The following is a 27,654-nucleotide window of genomic DNA, read 5'->3' on the forward strand; positions in this document are numbered from 1 at the left end:
TTAGTCACGATTTCCAGACAAAGACAGAGAAAGACTGAGACAAACTGGCATAGAGCAAGAGAAGAGAGAGATCATTCTTTTTGAGCAAAACTCAAGTCATGTTTTGTCTCTGCCCTCAATTGTAGCGCCAAATTTTCATGTGGCCCTTTGGGAAAGCTTGTTGCCAACCCCAGCAATACACATTTCTTCAAGCTGCATAAACACATGAGAGGATGGAAGGCGCTTCGCAGAAACTGTGCAGCTTGTACTGAGTGTGTCTCCCTCTACTGCCTGGGAGCCTGAACTGCCGGCAGCTCTGATGATACGATGACGAGTTACTTTACTTACTGAGGCCTTTCGCTCTTCCTGGGGCATAGGCCATCAGAAATGTCTTTTTACGTCCGTCTCGTCATGTCGTGGACTAGTGGACTAATGTTCTTGCGATGACTGAGTAAGGTCAAGAATTGGTCCTTATGCCAAACACCCCTTTTTCCACTGGAGGAGCAGATGGCAGCACCCGAGTGCACGGGGCGTAGAGGTGCTTCCACCAGACGCTCCAAGCAGGGTGTAACACACACACACACACACACACACACACACACACACACACACACACACACACACACACACACACACACACACACACACACACACACACACACACACACACACACACACACACACACAGATGAAAGAGCCTTGACCTAAATCCTTGAGTTTGTTTCACATGTAAGAGGAACAAAATGCCGCTGCCTCTTGACTCTGTCATAACCTATTTACACTTTAGCAAGTGTAAATTGTATGTGGTTTAATTATGCTTCCGAGTTTGATTTCATTCAAAAATTACATGCAAATACTTTTTTTTTTAAGGAATGGTGAAGCTTTTTGAACAAACACTCTTTTTAGAATAACAGTAACCTTTTTCTTCACACGGCAATGTCATGTGCCTCAACTTACTACCCTACTGTTTTCCAACACAGTTTCACAATGTGTTGAACTTTAGATTTGATCGTTAAAATAAAAAAGTACTTTACTCCTTGAAAAACTCACTGGTTTGAACTTCAGCAGGTTATCTTCTTTATGTTTAGGGAATTAGATGCATGAAGTTGCAGCCATGTGGTAAGCTGATGAGGTGTTTCTGTTAACTGGTAGTTGAAGAGGTAAACACAATTCTAGCCAGTCATTGCACACAGGTTCTATGTACAGTTTCTTTGAAATGGTTAGGTAGAATATCAGAAGACAGTGTTGTCAAATGGAAAAAAATGTACGTGAGAATTATTTTTTTTGTCTTTCTTTTACTATAATTTACTACAAACTGCATTTGGCCTGGCAAAGTATGACTAAGCCTCATAGTTGTAGGTGGTGTATTGGATCATTGTCCTTTTGGAAGGTTATGGGATCATTCCTTGGTTCCTTATGACTGATGATTGCCTTGAGTGGTAGCTAAACCATCTTGGGGTTTACACTTTTTTAATAAACCTGAGATTCGAAGTGCTTTGAGACCAAATTCTGGAACGGAAGTGCTGTTAACATACAAACATGTTGTTCAAATTGCACATATGAAAACGGATGCTGAACACGTCAACCTAACACAAAAAAACAAGAGACCGTAATACAGACACAGACAAACATGTACTCAATGCTAAGAGAATAACAGCAGTACTTCGGAGGGGGCCGGCCCTCTAGCAAGGCTTTATACCTCTGAAAATAGAATAAATATCATGCTTAATACCATCCAAGGCGTTTGTCTCATCCCTCTACCCACTTCTGTTTGTTTTTGTGAGTAATTACCGACAAATTCCGGACGTGCTAAAATGTGCTGAAGTCCTCAAAACTTTTGACGGGCAGTCAGTTCAGTCCGTCACACCATCCCGCCTCGATTAATGAAGCAGCTATCACTGTCATTTAGAGCTATACTGGGTGACACTTTGAGGAGGGTACGCTAAGCTTTGCTGAGTGGCGTGTCACGATGGGATGTGAGGCAGTTAGCTAATGTGGTGTAAAAGGATTTAGAGGATTTGACCCTATCAGCGGAGATGGCACTCGGAGAGGCTCTGTTAATGACACCAAATGAGTCTCTCTGCCTGCAGCATGCTAATAATGGTGGAATCAAAGCCAGCTTATAATTTGTATGGAGATTTTGTGCAAATGGCTAATTGCAAGAAGTGTATGAAAGTAATGCCTGTGCATTATTCTGTAAAGGCAAAGGAACACAAAACACCCCAGTCCCATTTCTGGAACAATGGATTGCAATGGCTTTACATTCAACTGGAAATAATGTGCCATTTTTAAGTGAGTGGCCGCTCCATCATTAAACTCATGCTCTACAGTGTGCAATTATCTAACTCTAAGATGTTCTTTTTTTCAGCGAGTATCTTTTTTTGACAACTTTGGAACAACAAAGCTGTCTGTTTTAGAGGATCTCTGACAAAAGAAAGAAGTGTCCGACTTTGCACTGCAGGGTCTATTTTTAATTCATTCAAAGTTTCGCTTCGTCAAAATTATACTGTGATTAACAAGCCTTTAAAACTCAGAAATAGTTCAAATAAGAGATCTTAACTGAGAACACATTGGTGCAGACAGTGAATTACAAACACTGTCCCCGCTACTTGATTATGTAATGTGTTAGCATTAAGACGCTGTTATGTCAACCGTATTTCGCAGGGTATATGAATGTCAAGAGCACTCCTCAAGATACAGTATAAGAGAGGAAGGGATGCCTAATATCGGTTTCGCTCAAGAAAGCCAAAACTGTACATTGTGAACTGCAGTAAGGCAAGTCGGTTGTTAATATATGGATTATCTGTCAATCGTATTGGAATGCCCAGCTGACTGACTCGGATAAATTATGATTCAAAGTAATGTGCTGGGGATGTGATTGCATTTTAACTGCATTGTTGGATTTGTTCACAGCTGCTGGAACTCTGAAGTGGCTCTGCTAGTTTAATCTGCATCTAATCCATCAGCAATATACCACGGAAAATCATTTTCCAATAGAGAAACCTTTGATGGAAATATGTGGTGCTTGTGCATAAAAATAACTGGATACATTTAAGTAAGCAAAGTGACTGAATATAAGCTATTTAAATCATGACATAGGTTTTTTTGCCCAAATTTTTTTTTTCAATTACAATAACAACAACAATCATTAAAATGAATTTAGCTAAATCAGTCAATCATAAAAGTAACACAGACAAGTATCATCAAATATGTTGTATATTAAACTGATTGTCCTTTCATTTGGGTGAGAGATCGCATTACTTTAAATTCTTTAGATACACACGATACATAATATATTAATGTACAACATAATGACAATATGTTCGATCGATAAATTGATGAAAGTTGTGAAAAAGAAATAGTTGAAGTAATTCAATAGAAATTGTGAATATCACATGAAATTGCAACCCTCTTTTCAAAACGTTTGGGACAATATGTAGATGTATTGTAAATTGTTTATTGAATATGGGAATGGAGTATGTGTTTTTAACTATCATTATGAAAAGTCACAGTCACCTCTGTCTTACCTTTACATGATTTCCCCCATTACCACTTTTCATGGTCCATGTCAGGAGATATCATCCTTGTTGACCTGCCAAACGGGGTATTGGCACAGCTTGATAGCTGTCGCTGCCAACACCTCCTGCCCAACACCTACTGGTCAAATCCTCTACTGGTTTCACAATGACATTCTGCTTGCGATCTTTGTCTCAGCGTGCAAAAACTGGGACAGTAGTTGGTGCCAGCGAAACCCATTGAAGGTGGAAGGAGGTGAAAGCAGAACGAGTGTAGGAAGAGAGGCAGATGGGAACAAAAACTGAGAACACTACAGACTGAAAGAAAGAGCTCTCCCAGATATCTGACTGTTTAGTTAATGCAACAACAAAAAACTGCTTACCTGTAGGAAATGCTCTTTGACAGCCTGAGGCAGTGGCTACTGTCATCAACTATCAATTCAAGCTTCTGTAATTTTGTTTTGTTTGTTTGTTTGTTTGTCTCTTTGTTTGAAAGGAAAACCTAGACCGATGAGCCTCATAGTGTTCTCAGTCTGTGCAAATGACATCAAGCATGCAGTGAATAATATGTCCTTCTGACCGCTTTTACTGAAAGCGATTGGACAGATAAATGAGATATTCATTCACTGGCTTCTGCAAAGCTCTACATAGTTAGGGAGGTGTCTGGAGTTACTGACGACAGTAAGCAATTGTTCTGTTACCCATAATATATGCCCTGACCCACTAGCTACAGCTTGCCTTTGTTTCCACATGTTGTTTTTCCTTCTATTTCCAACATTTTAACACAGATGTTCACTGTGGGTGGGAGTGGAAAACTGAATCACTTACTACACAGTATTTGCCTCAGCCCCACAACCACCCTGTTTTCAGCCTGGTTTAGTTGCGATGTTTGCAAGGCGAAGGCAATGGTAGAATTGAGCTTTGGTGTGTTTGTCCAGTACTATTTTAACGACTTTGAAAATATTTTCTCCTTCATCTCATTTTCTATTCTGTCTTTCTGTTTTATAGGACCCACCTTCCAGATAACCTGTCATCTCTACTTGGCCTGGAGGTCTTCTAGAGGGTTGGACCTCCTTGCCACCATGAAAGGATTAGGGACTGCCCGTAACAGACATCTGTCTGATTCCTGTGATCCTTCCACAGGCCATCCACAGGCCCTCTACCCTCAGAAGACCAGCACGCTGCCTCGTAGCCCTTACCTCCTGAGCCCAACAATGGATCACTATGGCACAATGGACACCCACCTTTACCCTTCAGGCAACCCAGCCTCCCTTCCTCCTGACTGCATGCTACCCCTCAACAATCAGCTATCCAACAGCAGCACCTTTCCCAGGATTCACTATAACTCCTATGATCAGTCCGACTTCTCTCCTCCTGGGGATAGCATTGGGGGGATAAGTACTGGGACCATGGGCACATCTATGTCCCTTGGCATGGGAACAGGCTTAGGCATGACAGGGCTGAGTGTAAGAACACCTATGATTACAAGTGGCTCTGCAACTATATCACACCATATGACCAAGAACCAGGCACCACCCAGTTTGCTGGACTTTGACAAGCAGATACCCGGAGGCCGTGACGGATTCAGCACTCTGCAGTTTCATCGAACATCTGCCGCTGCAGCTGCTAAGCAGCGAACTGACAGTCCTGGTCGAATTCGTTACATGTTGCACTCTGTGCAAAAGCTCTTTGCAAAGTCCCAGTCACTGGAGAGCCACCATATGAAAGGAAATATCAATGGACGCTCTACTGGCAGCGGTGGAGGCTCCTCTGGCACTGAGGATGGAGGAAAACAACAGCGCAGATCCAAAAGTAAAGACCGAGGAACGAAATCAGAGGCAACCGCCAAGCGACGGCCACGCTCCAACATGTCTGGTTATTGGAGCTCTGATGATTTGGACAGCAGTGATTTGAGCAGCTACCACAATACCATGGCCATGATGACTCTGGGGCGCCCAGTAGGTCATGACAGCCAAGGGGGCCACAACAGATACATCCACAGTGGGTACAACACTATCAGTTCTTCAAAAAGCAGCAACGACATGAAGTATCAGGCACTTCCTACTCATGGTGGTGGAGGAAGTGTTGGACTAGGGGGAGCTGGGGGTTTTCTAATGAATGACAATGAGTATATGAAAGGAGGATCATGGTCCACTTTAACGATGGGACAACCAAGACAGGTGATTCAAAAGGGCTCAGCTACTCTGGACAGGTCCATGCTCAAGTCCAAGTCCTGCCAACAGGAACTAACCTGCAACTACCTGCAGGTTGGACGACGGGTAAGTGAATGTCAAGCTTCTGTAGTGCATGGTCCTCGAAAAATCTGCAAAGTAGTGATAAAATATTCTCTGCATATTTACACAATGTGAATGTATCATCGAGAACATCCAAACATCAGTTGGGGAAAGTCATATTTTGTTGGGAAAACACTAACCCAAGGCAAACTTTATTAATTTAATGATGCCTTTAGGGTGATTGGAGCGCCACATTAGGTCGCAGCGGGGGTGCCAATGAAATCCCGTGTCGGAGGATGCGTAGCGGTAGCTATGTGAAGGCCATGGGAGACATGGAGGACAGCGACGACTCAGAGGGAAGCCCCAAACCCTCGCCAAAATCTGCTGCTCGCCGCCAGAGCTACCTCAGGGCTACTCAGCAGTCTCTGAGTGACCAGCTACCCCCACGCAAGTAAGAGAGAAAACAATAACACAGATCTGTGCTTTGTTGTACAGAACATATCAGTACACCACAACAGGGAAGGAGACAGCCGAATGGTGAAGTTGTAGTCCATGAACCACAGAGAGCCTGTGGCCAATACAGTATATTTTAACTTTGCGGTAAGCCAGTGATGTATCTAGGTCACAACAAATTGGGGAAATACAATGTTTTAATTCTTATATATCTGGATATGCATAATTAAATGCATCTGATTTGTAATTTAAAATGTATGCAAAAAGTTGATTTCAGCATTTGTCTGGGCACTTATTAAAGCACAGTTCATAAATCCTGATCCAGTCAACAGAATGTATATAAATCACCCATCCGTGGGCATGCTGGAAGGAAATGGCCATGTCCGACCTTCCAATGCTAATGTGCAGGAAAGAACACGTACATGCAAAAGTACACACAATCCATGCTGCGCTTACTCGCGCATAGAAGTGGTGTCAGACTCCCTGCTGCCGTCCACATGTCAGCCTCACCACCGTATATCAGCTGTGATTTACCGTCCTCCTCCCAGTCCCACAACTTTGTAGTTTTCTGAATGTAGACAATGTTAGTTGAGTTTGCACACTTGGAACCTGACTTTACTCCGTCCTGCACCAGCAAGTCACTGCAAATTATCCGCAACGCTCGGACTAACGGTGATTATTATTTTCGTATAGAATTCTTTCTGGAGCTGTTATAGCACGTCATCTGATGTTGGCAGATTGAGCTGACTGATTGTACCTTTAAAAAAAAGAACAAAAATGCATCTACATACTTCTATTTTTATCTCAAGCAATGTTGAACAAATATCAGACAGACTTTTCTGTCTGATATTTGACAGCAATCACAGCTACAGACTACCTGATAGAGGTTTCCATTACAAATACTTTTATTGTTGTAGCAAACATGAGATATAAACCTGTATTTTATACACCTTTGAAGATTTGATACACTATTTATTACATTTATATTTAAAGCAGCAGTACATCAAAAGCAGTTTAGCTGCAGTAAATATAATTTGGTTCATGCTTAAGAATTTCCTGCATGTGTGTCAATAATACTTTTTCGTATAAACGTCAGCATGGAAAAAAAATAAGCTGAAACTTTGAGCCCAAGAATGGAAAGCTTTGGTTTGAAATGACAAACTGGAAAACCAGAGAATATAAACCATTAAAGTCATATCTATTTGAATTCTTTCTTGACATATTTGAGTGTGAATGTGAATAAAGGCTAATTAAGTTGTCATCACCTGGAGAACTGCAGACCTTGGCCTTTCTACTCAACACCAATCCACCTATTGCAAAACAGAGCAATTCTTAATCCTTGTGTTTAGAAATATAGGATTTATTCTCAACAAGAGCATGCTTGAATGACTAATCCTAATACCCCTGCCAACACCTGATCGACCACCCCTGCTCTCTTCCGGCCTCGTGCCTACCTGACTGGCGTGAGCAGCAGAACCCTGGATTACACCTTGTTACAGGGGGAGCTGGATGCCCTGTGGTCTCCACTCCACAGTGTGTCCTCTCTGCACCAGCTTGGCAGGTCAATGAGCAGGTCAGTGATAGGTCTGTAAGCCACTTCTGAGCGGCACGGTGCAAAACGGCCTCTGATTGTGTGATTCATCCTCAATGATTTTGCACTGTTCCCCTCAGAAATGTCTGCGAGGCGGACAATCCAATTGCCAAACTCATGTCCTGCTGCCAGCGACTGCCAACCTTCCCTAAGCTTGTAAATACCATCTGCCCTGCACTGTTCGGCTAGGTGAAAAGTAGCTGAGATAAACGCTATTCGAATTAGGGCATAAAGGGACACCTGTGTCTATAAATCATGGCATGACATTTTGTTGTCATGTTACGATCACTGTGTGCCATCAAAGAATGTATAAAACATGGCGGGATGGATTTTCTTCTGGTTGGTTAAACTTGTTCTTTGGTTTTGGCACCATGATGGCACAAAACGCTACGTACATGCCTTCCCTGACATCACTGGCTTTGCATGCTCAGATGCTACTGTACAACGCCTGATGCTTGAATTGGATAAAATTGCAACAGATTTGGACTCATGACTCATAAGTGAAAGTGGAAATGAAAGGAAGGACTTAAAGAACACCAACTGTGTCCTCCTCTAATCTCTCTTTCAATTCCTGGTTGAACTGATCACTCTTTTTATTTTCTCCTGCTCTAAGTTCCACATCTTTCTCTCGGTCATACTGTATTAACATCAACCATATCTCTATCATTCCCTATTGGTGCCACTCCTCATATTTCACATATTTAACACTTTGTTTTTCTGTGTATTTTCCTCCCATCTCCAGCTGTCTTCCGTCTCTTAGAGAGATCCACAATAACCGCAGTCTGGATAACTTGGACTGCATTGGCGGCACAGGCTCATCTTTGCCACCCTGGGATGATGATGACTTCAGTCAGGCCTGCAGCACGCTCAGCAGACGAAGTTGCATGGGACAGGTCAGTTTTAATTCAAGGGCCATCGGGGAAAGTAAAAAAAAAAAATTACAAAAAATTACAAATCAGGGCCAGAAACTTGACAAGATGATTTTGAATCTCAACCTGAAGCAGCAATACTCTGGATGGAAACAATGGCAACGTAAACACTGACTATTTTGTATTTTGATACTCCAAAATGAAGCCATTTTTTAAAAATCTGCTTCACATCACCTGTGAAATGTGGATTATACTGTTAGTGATAAACTGACTTCTTTTGAATTTCAGATATCACAGTCGTGAAATATATTTTTAAAGATTAGTTGTGACATATGTATTGTGTTTTGTGAAAAATTCAAGTATCAATATTTGTGTTCATTACATAAATGGCACCAGACAGAAGCGCAACTGATAGATTTCCATTTCCATGAATACAGGAGAGTGTAGTCTTGACTGAAATATAATTTTGTTCACCTTCTGTATGTCATGCTCACCACCTTTAAACAGCATTTGAAGAAACCTGCCCTTTCATGCACTGATTTACTATGTATGTGCTTCTTATAGTTTGCAGATTTGTATAAAATATCAACGGTACATGTCAATAATGGAAGAGCAAAGCAAAAAGGAATTTCACTGTTTGCATGGCTGCACATTATGCATACAGTGAATAAATCGTCCCACCTGAGGACAGAGGACTTGTTTTGTATCATACTGATCAGCTGGTTTAGAGGGCCAGTAGGAGGAAACAAATGTTCTGTTGGGTACATTTTGTATGTATGTGTCTCGTTTTCTCTCATTTGCTTTGCAGAGTTTTTTTCACGACTTGTGACCATGTTTGTTCTTGCTTGAAATATACTGTACATGGCTTTGCTCCAAGCAAACTTTCTACTTTGAAATCACCAATCATTTTTAAAGGCCCCTCTGCCTCGAGCTCGCTCCAGTAGTATCATTTGCATTTTCACAGATACAGTTTGACTTTAATGTAACAAGCCTCAAGTGAATAAAAAATACAAACTCTCCAGCTCCAGCTGGGCCTCGTATTCATGTAAAAAACATGATTTCAAAATGAGTGGCTTCGATAGTTTTAAATATAACTCATCCACTCGCATAAGCGATAGTAGCTTCCACATGACAAGATCACGGAGAAGATGAATAACAGTTTAAAGTAAAAGTAATCATCCTAAATTAAATGAGTCAGTGACAGGTCACTGAAAATAGTCACTATAACAAAGGGCTCCAGTATTTACATGCACAGTAACACACCAAACACATTTTTCTCACCTACCAAAAGAAAGATGTCACAAGTTCAAATTAGCCATCCCTCAAACCTTAGCAGCCTTAAAGAAAACGTGGTACTACCAACAGCCTATATCACTTTCATGTATTCAAACCATATTATTTTAAACCCCATATCTATCAGTGAAATACAAGTATGTATTTACTTACCAAAAATATAATAAAGCCATGTGTCTTGCCATGAAACATCTTTTTTTTAGTTGACAGGTTTTGTGGAAAGAATGTGAGAGAATTAGAAGTACATTTCACAGATGAGCTGACAGTCAATTTGTGATCCCATCCTGAGGGGAGTGTGATTCCCCCAGGCTGCATACATATTTAGTGCTTTTAGTAACCCTTCATACTGTGAAAACTCCAGAATTTTTCAGTGCTATTCCATTGCAGACACTCTAGGTAGTTACCTCCAATATTAGTAGCCACCACAGTAATTAAAACTAACAACAAAGATATGTATTTTCTCTGTATTTCCTCCTCACACTACTTCTACATCAATACCAACACTGTCCCTTGCTTCCTGCAGCTTCGAGACCTGGAAAGAAGTCATCATTACGAAGACCGCAGCTCAGAATCCACATTCAGAGACTCCCGTTCCCATTCTCAGGACACCTCAGAGCCTCCAGATCTGCCCATGCCCACATGCTTCCGATCCCGCAGCCACAGCTACCTGAGAGCCATTCAGGCCGGCTGCTCCCAAGATGACGACACCGTGTCCATGGACTCGGGCTGCTCTCCACCTCCAATCGACACCACAGTTCGCACCTACAGCACCAGCACTGGTGAGTCACTGCTGAAAACAGATGGGGAATATGTTGAAAGTGAATGTAGTTTTGCTTTATAGACCTATTGGGTGGAGTTCCTACAACTTCTTGTTCCTACAATGATCCACTAGTCTGTGTTTTTAAAACTGATCACAATGACTTCTCTATTACATTCACATACGCATGTTCAGATTAGTAATGCTGTTTTTTCCAGAGTGACACATCCATATGGTCCAATTTCTTTCACTGCTCTGTATTTCCCACAATGTTACTTGTCATAGCCCCAGTCTCTGGTGGGACCCTCGTCCTGCAACATGCTCACAGCAGCATATTTAGCTCAAATGCAGCCTCTTTTGCCCATGCTAGACGACCTGTCTGCACAGTGGAAGACATGGAAAGAACAGTTTGGCTCTTACCTGATAGCCACAGGCTTGGACAAAGCCCCAAAGGAGAAACAACTTGCAATTTTTCTTCAGCGTTTCGGGACTGACAGACCACGCATCCTACCCTCACGCACAGGTAACAGTTTGAACCCTGAACCTTGTTGATATTTGACAGCTTTCTGTGAAGGTCTATTAATAGGCATGGGATTTAGTTATTGATACTACGAGGTGTCCACTCTGTGGCGCTCTTCACCACAGTGCTCTGAACTGGCCAAAGAGCATATGCTGCATTCAGTGTGGTTTAGGTTTGTTTGGCGCTGAGTTTTCTGAATATTTCTTTCATATCTTTTCACTTATTTTTAGAGGAAAATAAGGACACGAGACAAGCTTCTTTCAAAACAATCTAATGGCTGTTAACCTAGCAGTGGGAAATCACTATTTTACTCCTGCATCACATATTTTTGAAATTACATTGATATGCCTTTTCAGTATTGAATGTTGCAAGATCACATCTACCTTTAATACCACTTTATCCAACTTGTGATAGTTATGGGGACACGAGAACTGATCCCATGCAAAGGCTGAGTACATCCAGGACATGTCACAACAAAAGAGACAATCACACATGCTTAACTCAACTCAATTATATTTATAAAGCACTTTAAAACAACTTTGGCTTTGTCAAAGTGCTTTACAAAGACTAATAAACACACTAAAGTCCACACTATATTTACTATAATAACAATAAAATATTTTAATATTAGAATTATTGGTTTGATGTGTAACCTTTTGATAGGCAGCTGTTAAAAGTGATGTATATTTATTGTGTCCAACAATACCAAACTTCTCATGAGAGGAAGATGTCTTGAAATAATTTATTTTATTTTCAACCTGACAGGGCACATGCTGTAAAACTCATTCAATAAATAAGTCAATCAGTCAGAGATTTTTAGACACAATAAATAATGTTACTGGAATGGATTTATTACACTTACAACTATTTATATTTGCAATACTCATTGCCACAGTTTATAAACAAAATGTGAATGTGGATTTTCCGAGGCGCTCGTGAATGCACCTGCACCACGCCTCCAGCTGCTCAGCGACTCTCCAAACAAAAGGCAGCCTGCCGGCTTTGGGCTTTCCTCCTGATACACACTGCACATATCTCCCCCAAACCACCGCTCCCCGTCTTTACTGTTGAGTTTTAACCCCAGAGATCTGCTTGCTCTGCACCTGACAGCGGGGTAAGTCCTCCGAGCTTGCGTCACCAGATGGTTTACGTTGCTCCGTTGCGCATTATTAATTTAGTTTGGTTCTTGATTACAACTGTTTTCGCGCAGGCGCTGTTAAACCACTAACCAATAAAATACTAACTTAAAGTTTGTTACATGATGTTTGGATGTATAGGCAATGAGCAATTTGCCGTTGTGTGTTGTGTTTCAGTGCGCGTTAAAAAGTAAGCGCTCACGGGCGTTCTGAGGATGCGCGCCCATGCCCATCAAATAACCCGGTTCATATAAAAAAAAACATGAATGCAACTAAAGTTAAGTCTAATTCAAACTATGAGACGTCCTTTGAATTAATTAAAGTGTTTCGTGGCTTAATTTTTTTTTTTATCCTTGAATACAGAAAATTCCATATATTTCAATTTATTTATCCGTCCAGCTTCTATACTGCTAAATCCAACCTGTACATCCCTATCCATCACAGGGCAAAGACAATCACACATACTCACTTTATCACCAACAGGCAATATACAGTCAACAGTATAGCTCTAAAGGGTTGTTTTTTTTGGTCTATGGGAGGAATCCCGTGCACTTGAAGAAAACATGAAAAGTCCATGCTTGGACTTGAATTGAGGACAAGTGCTAACAATTGCACCACTCTGTCTAATCCTTTGAGATGTACTTGTCTTGATGAGAAAGGAAGAACACTTGGTCTTCATCAAGTCTGTCTCCTTTTGATTGCTGAAATTTTAAATTATAGTGGGTTATTTGCGGACTGATCCACTTTGTGCTTGTGTTTTGCAACTTGAAATATGTCAGGCTCCCTTGCATAAGGAAAGAAATAAAATAAAATAAAAAGAACTGATCCATAGAAGTGAATGCTTGCTCTTGATCAACACGCTTTATGTGATCCGTCACAATATGATGAGGTGTTTATCTGTTAATGGGTCAAACAATACAAATGGAAATGCAGAATAAGAATTTGTCAAGAATTGCTGACATGGTGGATAGAGCATCACAACCCCACTTTTGTGTTTTATTATTTCTGCATCTCATTGGGTTTTAACAGATCTCACCACAGCTGGTCTTTAATTGATCGGTTCAGTGTTTTTTTTCCATTGTTATTGACTCGATGTAATCAATGTGTAAACTGTAATCCACCATGATACGTCTTTTCTAAATGGTAAATGGTTCATTCAATTTGTTGTGTGATCATGTGAGTTTTAGACGGGTAAATAATTTGAAAATTATTCCCGGGCTTGTTATAAAAACATTCATTACACTTGTGTTCTTGATTTCATGTAATCTGAAATGCACTTGGAAGTAAGTACAATTGACAATTTCAGTCGGCATTTGATCAAAAAAGTCCGCTCAAAACGGTTTATCAAATTGGACTCCTTTATTATAAGGGTGCATGAAACAAACATTTTTGATTCACCTGTTGCATACTTTTAAATCAGGTTTGTCAAATAGTCTTTCTCTACTCAAGGTCATTTATCACTGTCCCTGTCGATTTATACAGGACATAAAACCGGTGTTTATTCACTGAGTTACTGGTCAGTGTGATGCAAGGTCGAGGACCTTGAATGTTTTCATCTACAGTGTAACAAATATTCCACGTTTTGTATATTACAAATATACCAAAAATATTTCAGATTTGACAGAAATGTTTACACTTGTCTCTCAGCTGATCACTTGACAGTTTATCCATCTGGCTAACTGTGAAATATACAGCTGGATGAGTGTACAGTAAAAATATGCTGTGGGATTTAAAAAAAAAAAAAAAAACTACCCTTGAGTGGGTGGTTGGATGCAGCCATGGGGTCAATGGGAATGTTTTCAAGTTTCTGTAACGTCTCAGAGCTGATCGCTTTGTGTGAAACAGTGAGTCCAGTGGACAACAGAAACGCTGTCCATAAGGCAGGCAAAAAGTAGTGCCCACTCTAGAAGCCACTCCAACATTTCTGCACACAAAGCCTCCACTTGTTTCTGTGAATAAGTTCTCTGAAGATTCTCTCATCAGTATTTTACCGTGAAGAGATGGCTCCGTTAAAAGAACAACCATATTTGGCTTTGTGTTCATTTCTGGGAGAAAAGAAAATTGGAGCTAAAAATCAGTGTTCACCTTTGGAAAAGGCTTTATTGGCATCAGCTTTATTTTCCGTCGGCATACTGGCAAACGTTTTCTGCTTGCACAGCTGCGTGTGTTTGGGTTGTGTGATGTAAGCAAGTGCAGGAAACGAACCGATTGGACAATGTGCCACATGCTGTTCTATCCATCATGTGAGATGTTTCTACTTTCTGTCTTCCGAGCAGACGCATTACAAATCGGCTGGATTTGGTTTTCCCATACGACGCTGCAACGTTCTTGTTTCAGTCTTTGTGGATGCTGAGTCCAGTGATTACATTTCAAACTGGTCTGAAACAGGTTTGGTCACTGCTGCTGTTGTTCTACACTCATCACTGGTAACCTGTAGAACGAAGAATCTCATTTCAACCTGCTCAACATCGGAGGACACTTTTAACAGTTTAGTTTAATTCAGTATGTCGGCACGCTGTCCTTTGGTAAGAGGAATGTGTGTAAAACTGCTGCCAACACTTTCAAAAATGGTTCTGTTACGATACCACTTAACGTTGGAAATGTTAAAAGCGAAATATGCCTAGTTAGTTTGTTAGATTGTCATCGAGACCCTCTGAGGAAGGTTGAGTTGTACAGCAGGAGAGATCTCTGTAGTGTTTTGAAACAAAACTGGTCACAATGGCACTACTAATTTTTTTTGCATTTGGCCAGACTAAAAACCAACATTTTAAACGATTTTATTGAAAGGGAAATAACCACACTTAATGACATGTGACCACGCTAAACATCAGACCAACATTTCGAACCATACAGAGGCACAGGAACCCCACTAGAATGGATACAATGTAGTTTATTTTCTAAATGAAGAAACTCCAATTGATGCAACATTTATGAAGTAAATACAAATATGTGCCACTGTGTCTTGCTGTTTATTGGCTGACATACTAAGCAATATTGATATATTTGTGTTAAGCTGTTTCTATGCCCTATTTATTATATCTGGCTCTACTACTTTATCTCCTTTCTAATCCCAGAGGCAGATGTCATTATGATTTTGAAGCCTGTTTTGTGAGTAAAGCAGATTGGGTGGTATTAAGACTTGAGGTTGCATTTTGTTCAGTGACAAATGCGTGATTTGACATTTGAAGAGCTGCAGGACAGGTTCCCTAACACACACACACACACACACACACACACACACACACACACACACACACACACACACACACACACACACACACACACACACACACACACACACACACACACACACACACGAGCCCTCTGACACCTTACTGCCAATTGCTGTAGCGGTGCCTGTGTGACATAGCTGCAAAATCGGTGACATCCCTTTTCTGCCCACTCAGCATCTTTGTCATGAGAGGGAAAGTGTGCATTTCCATCGACTTGGCAAATTCAGCTCGTTGAGCAAGGCAGCCGGCCAGTGGCCGGTGTATGAGCTCCAGCGGGTAGCGTGTAACATATCTCTATTTAAAAAGGATTTCCATGGTGTCATATCCCAAGTTTAAACAAGAAATGCTTAGAAACGATAATTCTGGATATCATTTTATTACTATGGATGAAATGTCCATTTACTTTCTTGACTTGTCAACAGAAGGTCCTGTCCCCCCCCCAACACCTAAAGAAGTAACACCATTAATGCATCACACCATCACTTCCTGTGCTCTCAATGTGTGTGTGCACCCAGGCGCCTTCTGTGTGATGTTTATGTGTAGGAACGACGGCAGTCTGGACACGAGCCAGTTTCAGAGCGGTGTGGAGTGTCATCTCCAGTGTTTACAAATGACATCAATGCTCTGGCCCGCCTGCAATGTGACCTTGGGTTCATTGGAGCAGTTGGCTTTTTAGTGCCACATCTGGGACGAGGGCTAACGCTGCCGAGTCAGAGTTCATAGTTCTTGGCAGGTATTAAAGTTCTTCTCTATTAGCGTGTCAGTGATGAGAAAATATTGTATATTTGAATTTCAGGCATTGTCTTTGTAAAGGATGAATTATTCAAGGAGCAGCGCACATCCCAGATAAAGGGCTTTGTCGACGTATAGTGCCAGTGTTTCCCATATGACCATGCGAGTCTGAAGTTGTTGACCTCATCTGGATTCCTCTGTGGTGTCTGGGAACATTGTCTCCCCGAAGAAGATGTTGGCTTTTTGAAAGATAAGTGCAGGAGTGAGGTGCACTGCCTGGGAGTAAGAGCTGCTTTGCTAAACAAAGCTGTGTTTTCATATGAAACATTTAAAGATGCTTTAATGGATCAAACTAGTAAATGTCAGGCCACGACACTCCAAGCATTCAATGGAGACATTGTAGGCCAGTATGTGATCAAACAGATGGTACTTATGGAATATATAATCTTCGTTGAGATCAAATATTTCATGAACAAAACAGCATAATAATTAAAAAAATTTATTTTTTTTTAAAAGTAGAATGGAATAAGATGAGGATAACCAGATGGAACAGGTTTTGCTGCTGCAGTTCACTTTGATCCCCACATGACAGCAGTTTGACAAATTAGCTCCCTGGACGGGTTTTTTACCGACGGCCCGTGTGAGGTCATGTGAGTTTAGTTGTTGGTGACGTTCCCCTCACACGAGAGATGAAGCTAAGAAGCAGATTATGAGGAACAACAATTCTTTTGTTGGAGGTTTTTCACAGGAGCTCACATGCTTCCTGCGAGGCTTTCCCAAAAATTCTTCATGACTTGTCAAGATTTTAAAGCCTAAGATTTAGCCAAGCAACATGAAGAATAAACACCGTTTGTTTGTTTGTTTGTTTGTTTGTTTTTTCAGTTCAACAAATCATTTAGGGTGGTCCTGCTGTTTCCTGTCATCTTAGCATCACATCTTTTGGTTGCATCATTGGAAATTCCTCAGCCGAGTTTTAAAGAAATGTTTAGAAATGAATTATTCTGCACTTTTCCTCCATGTTGTAAAATCTCGCTGAGATATTTGATTGAACAGGAAACTGTTCTACATCCTTTTGCACATACAACATGAATTGTTTATAAATCCTTTGTCTGTGCTTGTTGGGGTTTCTAGAAATGCGCTCGTGTTAAACTCTGAGGGTACAAACCCTTTGTGAAAGCCTCAAAATATTTCAATCCGGGATGTTTGCGTTTAAATTCTGCAGCTGGGAAGGATTATTCACATACATTTGAAATGATTGTTTATTGTGGTTGATTAAACTCTTTTCCATAGAGAAAACAGTTTACTGGTTAAAAACGTTTGTTAAGTAAGCTGTTTGTTTCTCCTCAGCCAATGTATACTGTCACGGTGCTCGGCCTATCCTGTGGTCTTGCACTCATTAAGAAGGATTTTCAGTTCTTTTCTATTGTGGTGTCAAATGACTCGTCTGTTCAAGCAACCTGAAGCAGCCACAACGTTCTCACAGTTTCAGTGGAAATCCCTCTTTTGGTTACCTTTATTTTATTTTTTTTCATGATAATTCCGTTAACTTGTATTGAGGACATTTCTGTGCGTTGTGATTGGATTTTATTCATCATTTTACACAGTATGTGATTCATGTGGTGTGTACAGTTTTAGCCCAGCACTGTGCTGGGTATATATCTCTGTATCGGTTCCAAAGCCCCATTTACGTCACAAATCCGTCACTACAGGCACTTAATTGTACAGATATGGATCAGCCTACAAGGAAAACTACTGACCTCAATGGAGATATTTGCTCCAGTTGATGGATCATATAAATTGCAGTTATATCAGACTGCAATTGTCTCACTAAACCTTACAAACGTTTTATGTGATGGATCCATGATGTGTGGATTTTGCAAAAGCCTACATGCACATTCTCACCATAAGCAGCTCAGCTCCAGATTTTAAACCTTGTGTATAGTACAATGCTGTATCATATAGTACTTTTTCCCTGCTGCAAAAATGAATCAAACTTGAATCAAGCCACACCGGTCTTCATTCTTCAGGAGCACTGATATCTACCTTTCAAGAAGAGTCAGCCTCTGTATTATGTGCAAACCAGAGTGCACTTCAGAGCATACACACTCCTCCAAAGGGACCCCATGAACACAAGATTCATATCAGAGTTTGATTTAACTGGTTCAAACACAATTAGTGAGAACACACCTGAAGTATATTTAAATAATAGATATTAACTAAGCTTCGAAAGCCATTTTTAAATGGCTTTAATAGTCCAGCAAGACATTGACGTACAAGTCAAAATACGAAGACACTTTAATCAAAAGATGTTTGATTGGTTTCCCACTTCCTCAAGTAGTTAAAAGAAAATTTCCAAACTGTCTTCAGCATCAGGCTCTTTCTATTAGTATCACGCAGGCATTTGAACAACAGTCACCAGAGTGTTGTTGAAGAGAATTTAAAAGACACTCTGGCTTTCAAAAGCATTTATTTTTGCTGAGTGCTCGTCGCAACTTACGAGACAGATACATCTGAATGCTTTCTCTCCTTTCTGTGAGTCTATCACTGTCTTTCCAGCTGAAGCACTTTTTTTTTTTTTTTTTTTAATTTCACCCTTCAACACCATATTTAGTTCAAAACATCAGGTGGTCAGCAAGTTGTTTCACTGATTTCATCAACTGTCTCGTGGTCATTGCTTCAAAGTGTAGCGTGTGTGTGATGTGATTCGATCACCTGTGTGAAAAGGTACGTTTGTCCACGGTCCCACCTGATTTGATTTTCCACTTCACGGAGATGCTTCCCCGATCCTGCTGGTGTCCCAGTTTTCCTGTCACAGTGGCCCTGCCTGTTTATGCATAGTTGAATGGTTCTGGTCTGCACATGCTGGAAATAACATGCCAGTTCCCACTTCCCAGAATGTCACTGTTGGCAAGCGGGTGATGCTTGAAGATGGTTTTCTTGGACACTCTCTGTATTGGCTCCTCCTTGTTTTGCTCTCAGAATTCCTGGAAGAGGCTAAGCGCCAACAGGGTTGCTGAAACAGCTTTCTTAACTCCTCCCTCTGCTTTTCTTCTGTAGTCTCCACATGCATAACCACCTGTAAGAAGGCTGCTCCTCCGCCAGTTCCGCCTCGCACAACTTCCAAGCCCTACATCTCAGTGACCGTACAGAGCAGCACGGAGTCGGCCCAGGACAACTACTTGGACCAGCAGGACAGGAGGTCAGAAGTCACCAGCCAGTCTAGCCACGCTCACAGCAACTCTTCGGACAGCCTTGACAGCACCCGTGCCAACAGCTTGGCCCGGGGTATCCCTCGACCGCCGCACATTATCCCCACTCCTATTGCTACCCCGAGAGAGCCAATCCTCCCCGCCACCGCCAATGCTTCCACTGAAACAAGTGACTCAGTAGTCCAGCAGGAATCTCTGAAATCAGGATTTATCAAAGGGAATCTAGCTGCAGAGGAGCCTCTTGTAGCCCCAGTGCCCAGGCGGAAACTGTCCTCCATAGGCATACAGGTAGGCATGGGGCTCCTTTGCAACGCGAGCGGCTTGTAGTCTTGTTACCACACATGGCAGCATAAGAACGATGTTCGATTGTGTAGAAGCCAGTGTTACCTCAAGTGTGTGCTTGCATCTTAAAGGTCTTGCGCTATTATTAAAGCTGGTTCTATTCATGTTCTGTTTCTGCTTAAATACATATTTCCCCATCTATTTTACAGAGCCTATCCTGAACCAGAACTCGGTTAGAAAACCAGTTAATCATGACATTGGGTTTAAAATACAGTGTAAACATAATTTTTCTGCTGTGATTTGTCACTTGGAAATTTAAAGGGCAAATCTGTGCATATACTAGATAAATCTTAATTGTATGGACGTAGATGGAACAACTCATGATGCTGTTTTGGTCTAGGCATTGACTTTGTGTTGTGTCTCTCTTCTCGCCACTGTTTGCCCTCCTGTAAGGTCGACTGCATCCAAGAAGTTCCACGAGAAGAGACCCCACCACTAGCCAAGTTTCAGTCCATTGGAGTACAGGTGGAGGACGGGTGGCAGTAAGTCCTCTTCCTGTCCTTGTAACAACGTGAGGAATTTATATTATAGCCACACACACTCCTCTCACTGTTCTTTCCCTTTACAGGAGCTGTGTAGCATCTCAGTGTGCTGTGTGTTGTGTTTGTGATCATGAAACACATTCCACCAGTGAGCATTTACTATTTAAAGCTCCCCTCCAGCTCCAGACTCGTTCAGACACTCCAGTGTCTCTGCTTCAAATCAGTTGGTTTATGAGTGTGGGGCAGGCCTCCCCTGAGAGTCGCCATAAAGCCTCGTGTACAGTGAAATTGAAGGATTTAAATTCACCTACATTGATCATACGATCAGAGGGACACTTTAAATATGTCTGCTTATTGTGTATTTGTGCCTTGTGTCTTCCCTGGTGCAGCTCGGTCTGCATTGTGTGCTTGTGATTTTGTGAATGCCAGGAAGTTCTTGGGCTTTGCGTGCATTCCTACTGTATTTTCTTACATTTGCATGCTGCACCTAGCAGCTGTTGTCCCAAAGGACATTGGCCAACGTAACCAGCTGGACAAGAGTTGTTCTGTGTATTAGTGGGTTTCTCACAGACCACAGTCCAAGTTTTGTGTTGATGCTGTAGACAAATTAAGAATGTGTCACTTCATATCAGACGTTTCCGTTGTGGTTTTAAAGATTACCATTAAATGACTTGCTGTGTTGCACTCCAGTATTTTTCAGTTGTTTTCTTCTTGGTTTCTGAAAAACTGGATATTGTCAGCATTTCTTGAATAATAAGAACTAAAAGTGATGTTCACTCAGACAGTGTTCGTTTTGTTGTTCTATTTCCTCTACGAATGTAAGAAATTAAAACCTCAGTGCTCACGCATCAGTCGAGTGAACTTTGTGTCATTATGCAGCGCGCCATCTCCAGATCTGTTTATTTATATCTGTATTGACAATCGAGTGGCTTAGCGTCGAAACTAAGCAGTGACTGTTCCAGCAAGAGAGAGACATAACACTTCATTTGTTTTGTTTGTCCATGCTATGCACATTGAATTCGGGGCAAATAATTTGATTTCCTCCTCTACTAAAAAGTGCCATTTGTAAGCGAGTGTTGCCTTGTTTTGTTTTCAGGCAAAGTCGCTCCAGTAGCATGGCCTCAAAACAAGAAACGGATTCAGACACACAAGACATCCCTGTCATCTCCCATATCAGTAATGCCAAACCCTTTGAAAAAAAAGTCATGGTCAATAGTGCCAGCCAGTCCATGAGCTCCCCTCCTGGACAAGACTCTTTAGACAACGGCGAGCCCACCGGCGACTCCTCCTCACCGCCGCCCCCCAGGCAGATCCTCAAGCGCTCCACGACGCGGAGCAGCTCCTCCTCCTTCTCCGAAAGTCTGGATCCAGCGCTGGACCCCTCGTCTTTACCGCCTCCGGACCCCTGGCTGGACAGCGGGATTGGAAGCAACAGCAGTGCCCCCTTGAGTGGAGCAGGAGGAGGAGGGACGCTGTGTCGCAGAGATGGCCAGTGGTTCTTGAAGCTGCTGCAGGCGGAGACGGGACGCATGGAGGGCTGGTGCCAACAGATGGAGCAGGAAACCAAAGACAACCAGCTCTCGGAGGAAGGTGAGACGAGCGGGGTACTCATTGGAAGTCCAGGTTCAACCATGTCAAGAGGTTTTAAGTGGCAAATGATTTGCAATGCTGGAGAAGGGATTTTAACGTCTTTATGGGAAAATCTACTCAAATAAATATGTTTCCAAGACCATATGTCTCAAATTACAGAACTTTTTCTATGTCAGCAGTCATGTGAGCATCAGGGGTCCTCTCGCATTTTAACCTGCCCTCATTCAAAATAACCAGTTAAACAACATTTCTCAGAAATTGATCTTGTGACCATGAATCTGTGACATTCTTCGGTAAAATATTACCAAGGTTTCTTATGGATTGTGTTGAGTGAAATCAAATCAAACAAGGGTATACAGCAGGACGATGAAGTGAGGTGGGAAAACACTGTAATCAGGCTCTCTGCAAACATTAGAAGTGGACACAAACAACTCGAGGCAAGGTTGAATTATGGCGCCGATGGAAATGCTCATGCATGAATTATCTATTTTTTTTTCTCAATGTAATGAAAGTGCTTTTCGATGCAGAGATTTGACATGAATGACCTGCTACAGCTAAAACAATGTTGATGGTCTGATCGGTTTATATTCCTGCGATATCCAATCACATCTCTTGAGCTAGTATGGTAATATACTAAACCATATCCAGAACTATGTGCCCTTAAAAAGCCCAACAAAGTCAAATAATCACTACAGTGTGCTGGCCCTTTGAATGAACCCAGCAACTTTAGCCTCCTTCTAGAGGTCCGCTGGTGTCTGACCACGGCATGTGGAGGGGGCTCTGCCCCGGGTCCCACGGTCACTCTGTCAGACACACACAGCATGGAGGGGATGAGACGGTAATACCTGGGGTTACCACACACAAGCAGGCCTGTAATCTCCAGAATTACACAAATCTAGTCTAGAACTGATTAAACCTCCAGATTAGATTAGTGCCTCAACATCAGCCTGAGGCACACAGTAGTGAACACGCACACAAACACCCACTGTGTAGTACACAATCTGTATGCAGCCCCTAAATGCTCAGTTTGTCTTTATCTGAAGCACTCAATCAATACACAGACAAGGGACTTGTGTCTGAACCGACTCTCAACACATGTCGTTCCGAGTGCGAGTGGATGTGACCTTTATCAGGCTTCTACTTTAAATCGGATTCAAATCTGAAGTCAAGGAGACGGGGTGACCACGCTTGAATAAAATAGTGTTGAGTTGAGGTTATACAGATGTTTGTCCTATTTTTACAAAGCAACAGACCAGTGGAGCATCTCCTTTATGAGGTTGGACTCCATTCAAGAGGATCAATGGAGTCCTTTATGCCACCCTGTGGAGCTTTTGAGCAGTGCACTCTGCGACACAATCACTCTATGCAAAAGTCTATATCTTTACAGGTATTAGGAATGCACAGTTGCTTTTGACCTGTGTGGCAACTGTTGTAGATGCAATACGGAAAAGTCACTATCGCCAAAATGTTGTGTTTGAGCTGTTTTTTTGTTTTTTTTGTCACTGTAGTGTTGGGGAAGGTCCGCAGTGCAGTTGGCAGTGCCCAGCTGCTGATATCTCAGAAGTTCCAACAGTTTCGGGGACTGTGTGAACAAAACGTGGTGCGTATGTCATCTTTTTGTGAAGCACCCACTCTAAAGGCTTTTGCACATATGAAAGTCACTGTCTCAAGTGTATTTAGTTCTATTGTGTCCTCTGCAAGGGCTGCTTTTCTAGATAATCCCAAAGAGCTTTCATACTGACTAATCCAAGAAACAAACTTGATATTGGGCTTATTTGCCTATACCAAGCAAGGCATGGGGACCCACCGACTGCAGGATAGTATTTCTTTTCCAAAATTTGAACACCAAACTTGTTGAGACAAAACATAACAAATGATGAACAGTTCACTGAACAGAAAGTCGTGAGAGCTGCTTTTTTTAAACATGTTGAACAGAAGTGGAGAAAGCATAAATAGCTGCTACTTTTCTTTAAAATGTCTGTTTTATCTGCAAGTATTCACACATCATCAAATATAGTGCAGATGCTGATCAGAAGGTACACGCTGTGGTTGTTTATCATTTAGAGTATATTGAAGTGAATTAATATGAATTAAAGAGTTCCTTCTTTATGCTTTTGTCAAAAATACAATTTAGAACTTTGCAGTAGGATGAAGAAAAGGATGTTGCTCAGCTCTGCTCTGATACTCAAATTGTGCTGTCACACAGCTCCCTCTGGTGCCGAGTATGAAAACGGCGCCACTTTCTACTACTACCGCTGTCCAGTGATCCTCCACCATGGGCCTGTTTCTAAATGTGGCTGTTACAAACTGTGATGACAGACATTTAAACGAAAAACTCAGGATGGATTAACTCAGAGGAGTTTCAACTAACTCAGTTAAACTTCTATAAGATCCTGATAAAGCCATAATGAATAAATCTCTTATTGCATGCCAAGTATAAAAATCACAATTTGTTCTTTACACAGCACTTGGAAAAACTTGCACCACATGGCTATCATCTGAGCAAAATGGCTTGTTTGTGCATGTGGAGAATATGTGAAGTGTCCCAATATTTCAGTCTGTAATGAGACTGTATTTGTTTGTATGTATTGAACTTTGTGCATGTGTAATATGAGTTGTAATCAATACAATCAAGTGATTACCGATGAGTATCTGTCTGGGCAGGAGAGAAGTGAAATATATTTAGAAATCCAGGTAGGCGAGAGGCTCACCTGAGGTGGAGGTGAAGACAGAAACATTTACAGGTCATTGTAGGCACACACTCTCATTACACAGGTACAACTTGTATGATTGATCAAAATGCACCAATGTTGATATACACATACAAATCTGTGTCCAATCTTAGATCTATATACTCAAAATCCCATACGGACTCGCCAATATCAATATGCATCCACTATTACACACACACACTATTTGGCAATTTCTTTCAGTATCCCATTTGGTCTGTTAAGATGTGTGGGGGTCATCCATTTCAATATCAAATACTCAATGATATGAGAGCAAAAATGATATCCCACAAAAAAAAAACATGCCGTGAAGTCATGATTTTGTAATAAATCTGATTCAAAAGCTGGACAGAAAGATTAGCAAGTTCAATTGGCAATATAAAACCCAGCAGACAGTTGATCAAGTTATTAAACAAAGCTGTTCTTTTCCTGTGCAAACATCTAAGAATCTATTTTTAACAAATATATTGTGTTTCTAAAGAGTGCTGCTGACTTTCCCTTCGCAGCAGGATGAAACGACTGAGGGTCAGGAGAATGTTCTTTGTTAAATTTTTGGGAAGAAATCAGGATTGAACACCTTCAAAATGTTTTCTTTTTTGGAAAAAAAAAAAGTTGTTTTGCAAACCTCCAAGTATATCAGTTACAACTGTTATGAGTTGTGCTTTTTGATCCTTTGTTTTGTTTTTGTTTTTTTTATCTTGATAGCTGTTTGCAGTTATGTTTTATATCCTTAAATATATCAGTCTGGCAACCAAAAAATTTACATTTTGGAGTGGGACAAACCACGTATGATGTGTGTGTGTGTGATGTGGTTTGAGCTCTGTGGAGACGAGGTGATCCTCCAGCTCTCTGGGTACAGTGTTTCACTCTTCGTTCACTTTCATCCTCTTCTTCCTCCTCTGGTCAGAATGTGAATGCTAACCCCCGGCCCACAGCGCAGGACCTTGCTGGCTTCTGGGATCTGCTGCAGCTGTCCATTGAGGACATCAGCCTCAAGTTTGATGAGCTCTACCACCTCAAGTCCAATGACTGGCAGCCCGTTCCGTCTGCGGCTGCCCAGTCGCCCCCTGAGCGGAAGGTACTTCCCACCCCTGCTGCCCAGTGCCCTGGCTGGGGTAGGAAAGCCGCCGAAACCGGCCTCTCTCCTCCCACCACCACCACCATTCCTCCCACTCTTTTTTACCCCCTGTGTGGGATGAACCCTGAAAGGGCCTTTGCTCCAAATGGGCCAGAGATGTCCCTTAATGCATGCATGGAAGAAAAAAAAAAGACATCTCAAAGAGGGCTTTCATTTGCACATTTTTCAGTCTGAAGCCCTGCTTTGAGCATGCATGTGCTATTTTCCGATGTGTGTGTTGCAGTGGAGCACGGCTCAGATGCACTGGCGAATGTGACAGAATGCCGTCTGGCTTCACGTCTTTTGATCTCCACATTGTGTCGATTGTTAGCAAGTCGTGCTCTGTGTGTTATGTGTCTGTGCATGTGTTTATCTTCGCAATTCTCAATGCAACTGGGTTGCTTCTGCTTTATGTTGGGGTTTTTTTTTAATGAATGACTGTGTATGTCTTTCAGTCCTTTTGTTTTACATCCAATCCATCAGTTCATGTTACATTTCCTGTCAAACTTGTCATTGTTGTTTCTAAATGTTTATTGTCGTTTCTGCTGTCAGTGTTTTTCTGTTCAATCGTCGTGAATCACTTAATATGTCAAGCTTTTAGGGATATGATCAGCACTGGAGTCCTGTCTTGTCAAACTTGTCTGCCAGAGCTGCCTAATGGATAAAACCAGATGAAGAGTGTTATCCCCCCCCCCCCCCCCCACCCTCTGTCTCATTTCACCTTCACTTACCGTCAGTATATCCCCTCTCTGCGCAGGAGGACGAGGAGAAGGCAGCCGCTCCGGTGTCAAAGAAGCCCGGTAAAGGACGTCCTGCACTGGGCCGCGAGAAGAGTGCCGACTTGTCCACCACCTCTTCATCGGCCTCGGCAGAGAAGCAGAGGCAGGAGGCTCGCAAGCGTTTGTTGGCTGCAAAGAAGGCCGCCTCATTTCGCCAGAACTCTGCCACAGAGAGCGCGGACAGCATTGAAATCTATGTCCCCGAGGCCCAGACACGTCTTTGAGAAGGAGCGATGAGTGAAAGAAAAATGTGGGACAGATAAATGTCACAGAGACGCCTGGATAACGGCACACATGGATGGTGCCGAAAGAGGATTTGAGGGGTTTTAACAAAGTACAAGTAAAGACCGGTCCCGGTGGCATCAAATATTATTTAATGAAGCAAGAAGGAAAGGCAGATTATTTTGTGGACCCAAAAGACAATGAAGCAGGACACTCCTCATTTGAGGCTGCCATTGAAAACCTTAAATGAACTGGGTTTCTACTTATTACTATTCTTGATATCTTAAATCTTGCTCATGAAGGTATTATGAAATTATATCCTAAAGAGTCTATATGAAAACTGTTTTCAATGTTCCTTTCTCTTGGCTATAAGATCTATTCAGTGGACAGGCGGCGAGCTTTATTGCTTCTCTGCCACCCATCATCCTGCTCTCTTCCCAGATCACTGGCCATCTTGTAGCTTTGCACAACACCGCCTTGTGGCCATCACACACACACACACACACACACACACACACACACACACACACACACACACACACACACACACACACACAAACTCGCCGGTGTATGTCTTCCATGTATTTGTTTATTTTATTTTTCCTTTTGATTCCTTTCAAGATCAGTTTATTCTGAATATTTTGGCGATGAGGAAACAGAGCCATGTTTGATTTGGTATTTATATTGTTCCCTCGCAATTAACTCCTATGTTTATCCTTCTGACTATTTTTGCTTCAAAGATTTGAATTGCCGGAGATACTCTGTGAAGCATAGTTTCCTAATGGTTTTCAATGACAGCACATCCCTATATTAAACTAACCCAGATGTGTAATTAATGGATATGTATCAGAGAGGCTGCAAATTTATGATGA

General features: G+C 41.8%; 1 protein-coding gene across 1 annotated transcript; it reads left to right on the top strand.

Annotated features, from left to right (window-relative positions):
- Positions 1 to 4,573: 4,573 nt before the first annotated feature.
- On the top strand, positions 4,574 to 27,259 carry dlgap4b (discs, large homolog-associated protein 4b). Its single transcript, XM_080495614.1, has 12 exons — positions 4,574 to 5,773; positions 5,965 to 6,179; positions 7,656 to 7,754; positions 8,515 to 8,665; positions 10,458 to 10,713; positions 11,062 to 11,214; positions 19,370 to 19,809; positions 20,257 to 20,345; positions 21,442 to 21,935; positions 23,444 to 23,535; positions 25,572 to 25,742; positions 26,539 to 27,259. The coding sequence occupies exons 1-12, from the start codon at positions 4,577 to 4,579 to the stop codon at positions 26,782 to 26,784; spliced, it is 3,603 nt and encodes a 1,200-aa protein (XP_080351740.1). The 5' UTR covers positions 4,574 to 4,576; the 3' UTR covers positions 26,785 to 27,259.
- The last annotated feature ends 395 nt before the right edge of the window (positions 27,260 to 27,654 follow it).

This window comes from Blennius ocellaris (genome assembly GCF_963422515.1).
Source record: "Blennius ocellaris genome assembly, chromosome: 4".
Taxonomy (NCBI): domain Eukaryota; kingdom Metazoa; phylum Chordata; class Actinopteri; order Blenniiformes; family Blenniidae; genus Blennius; species Blennius ocellaris.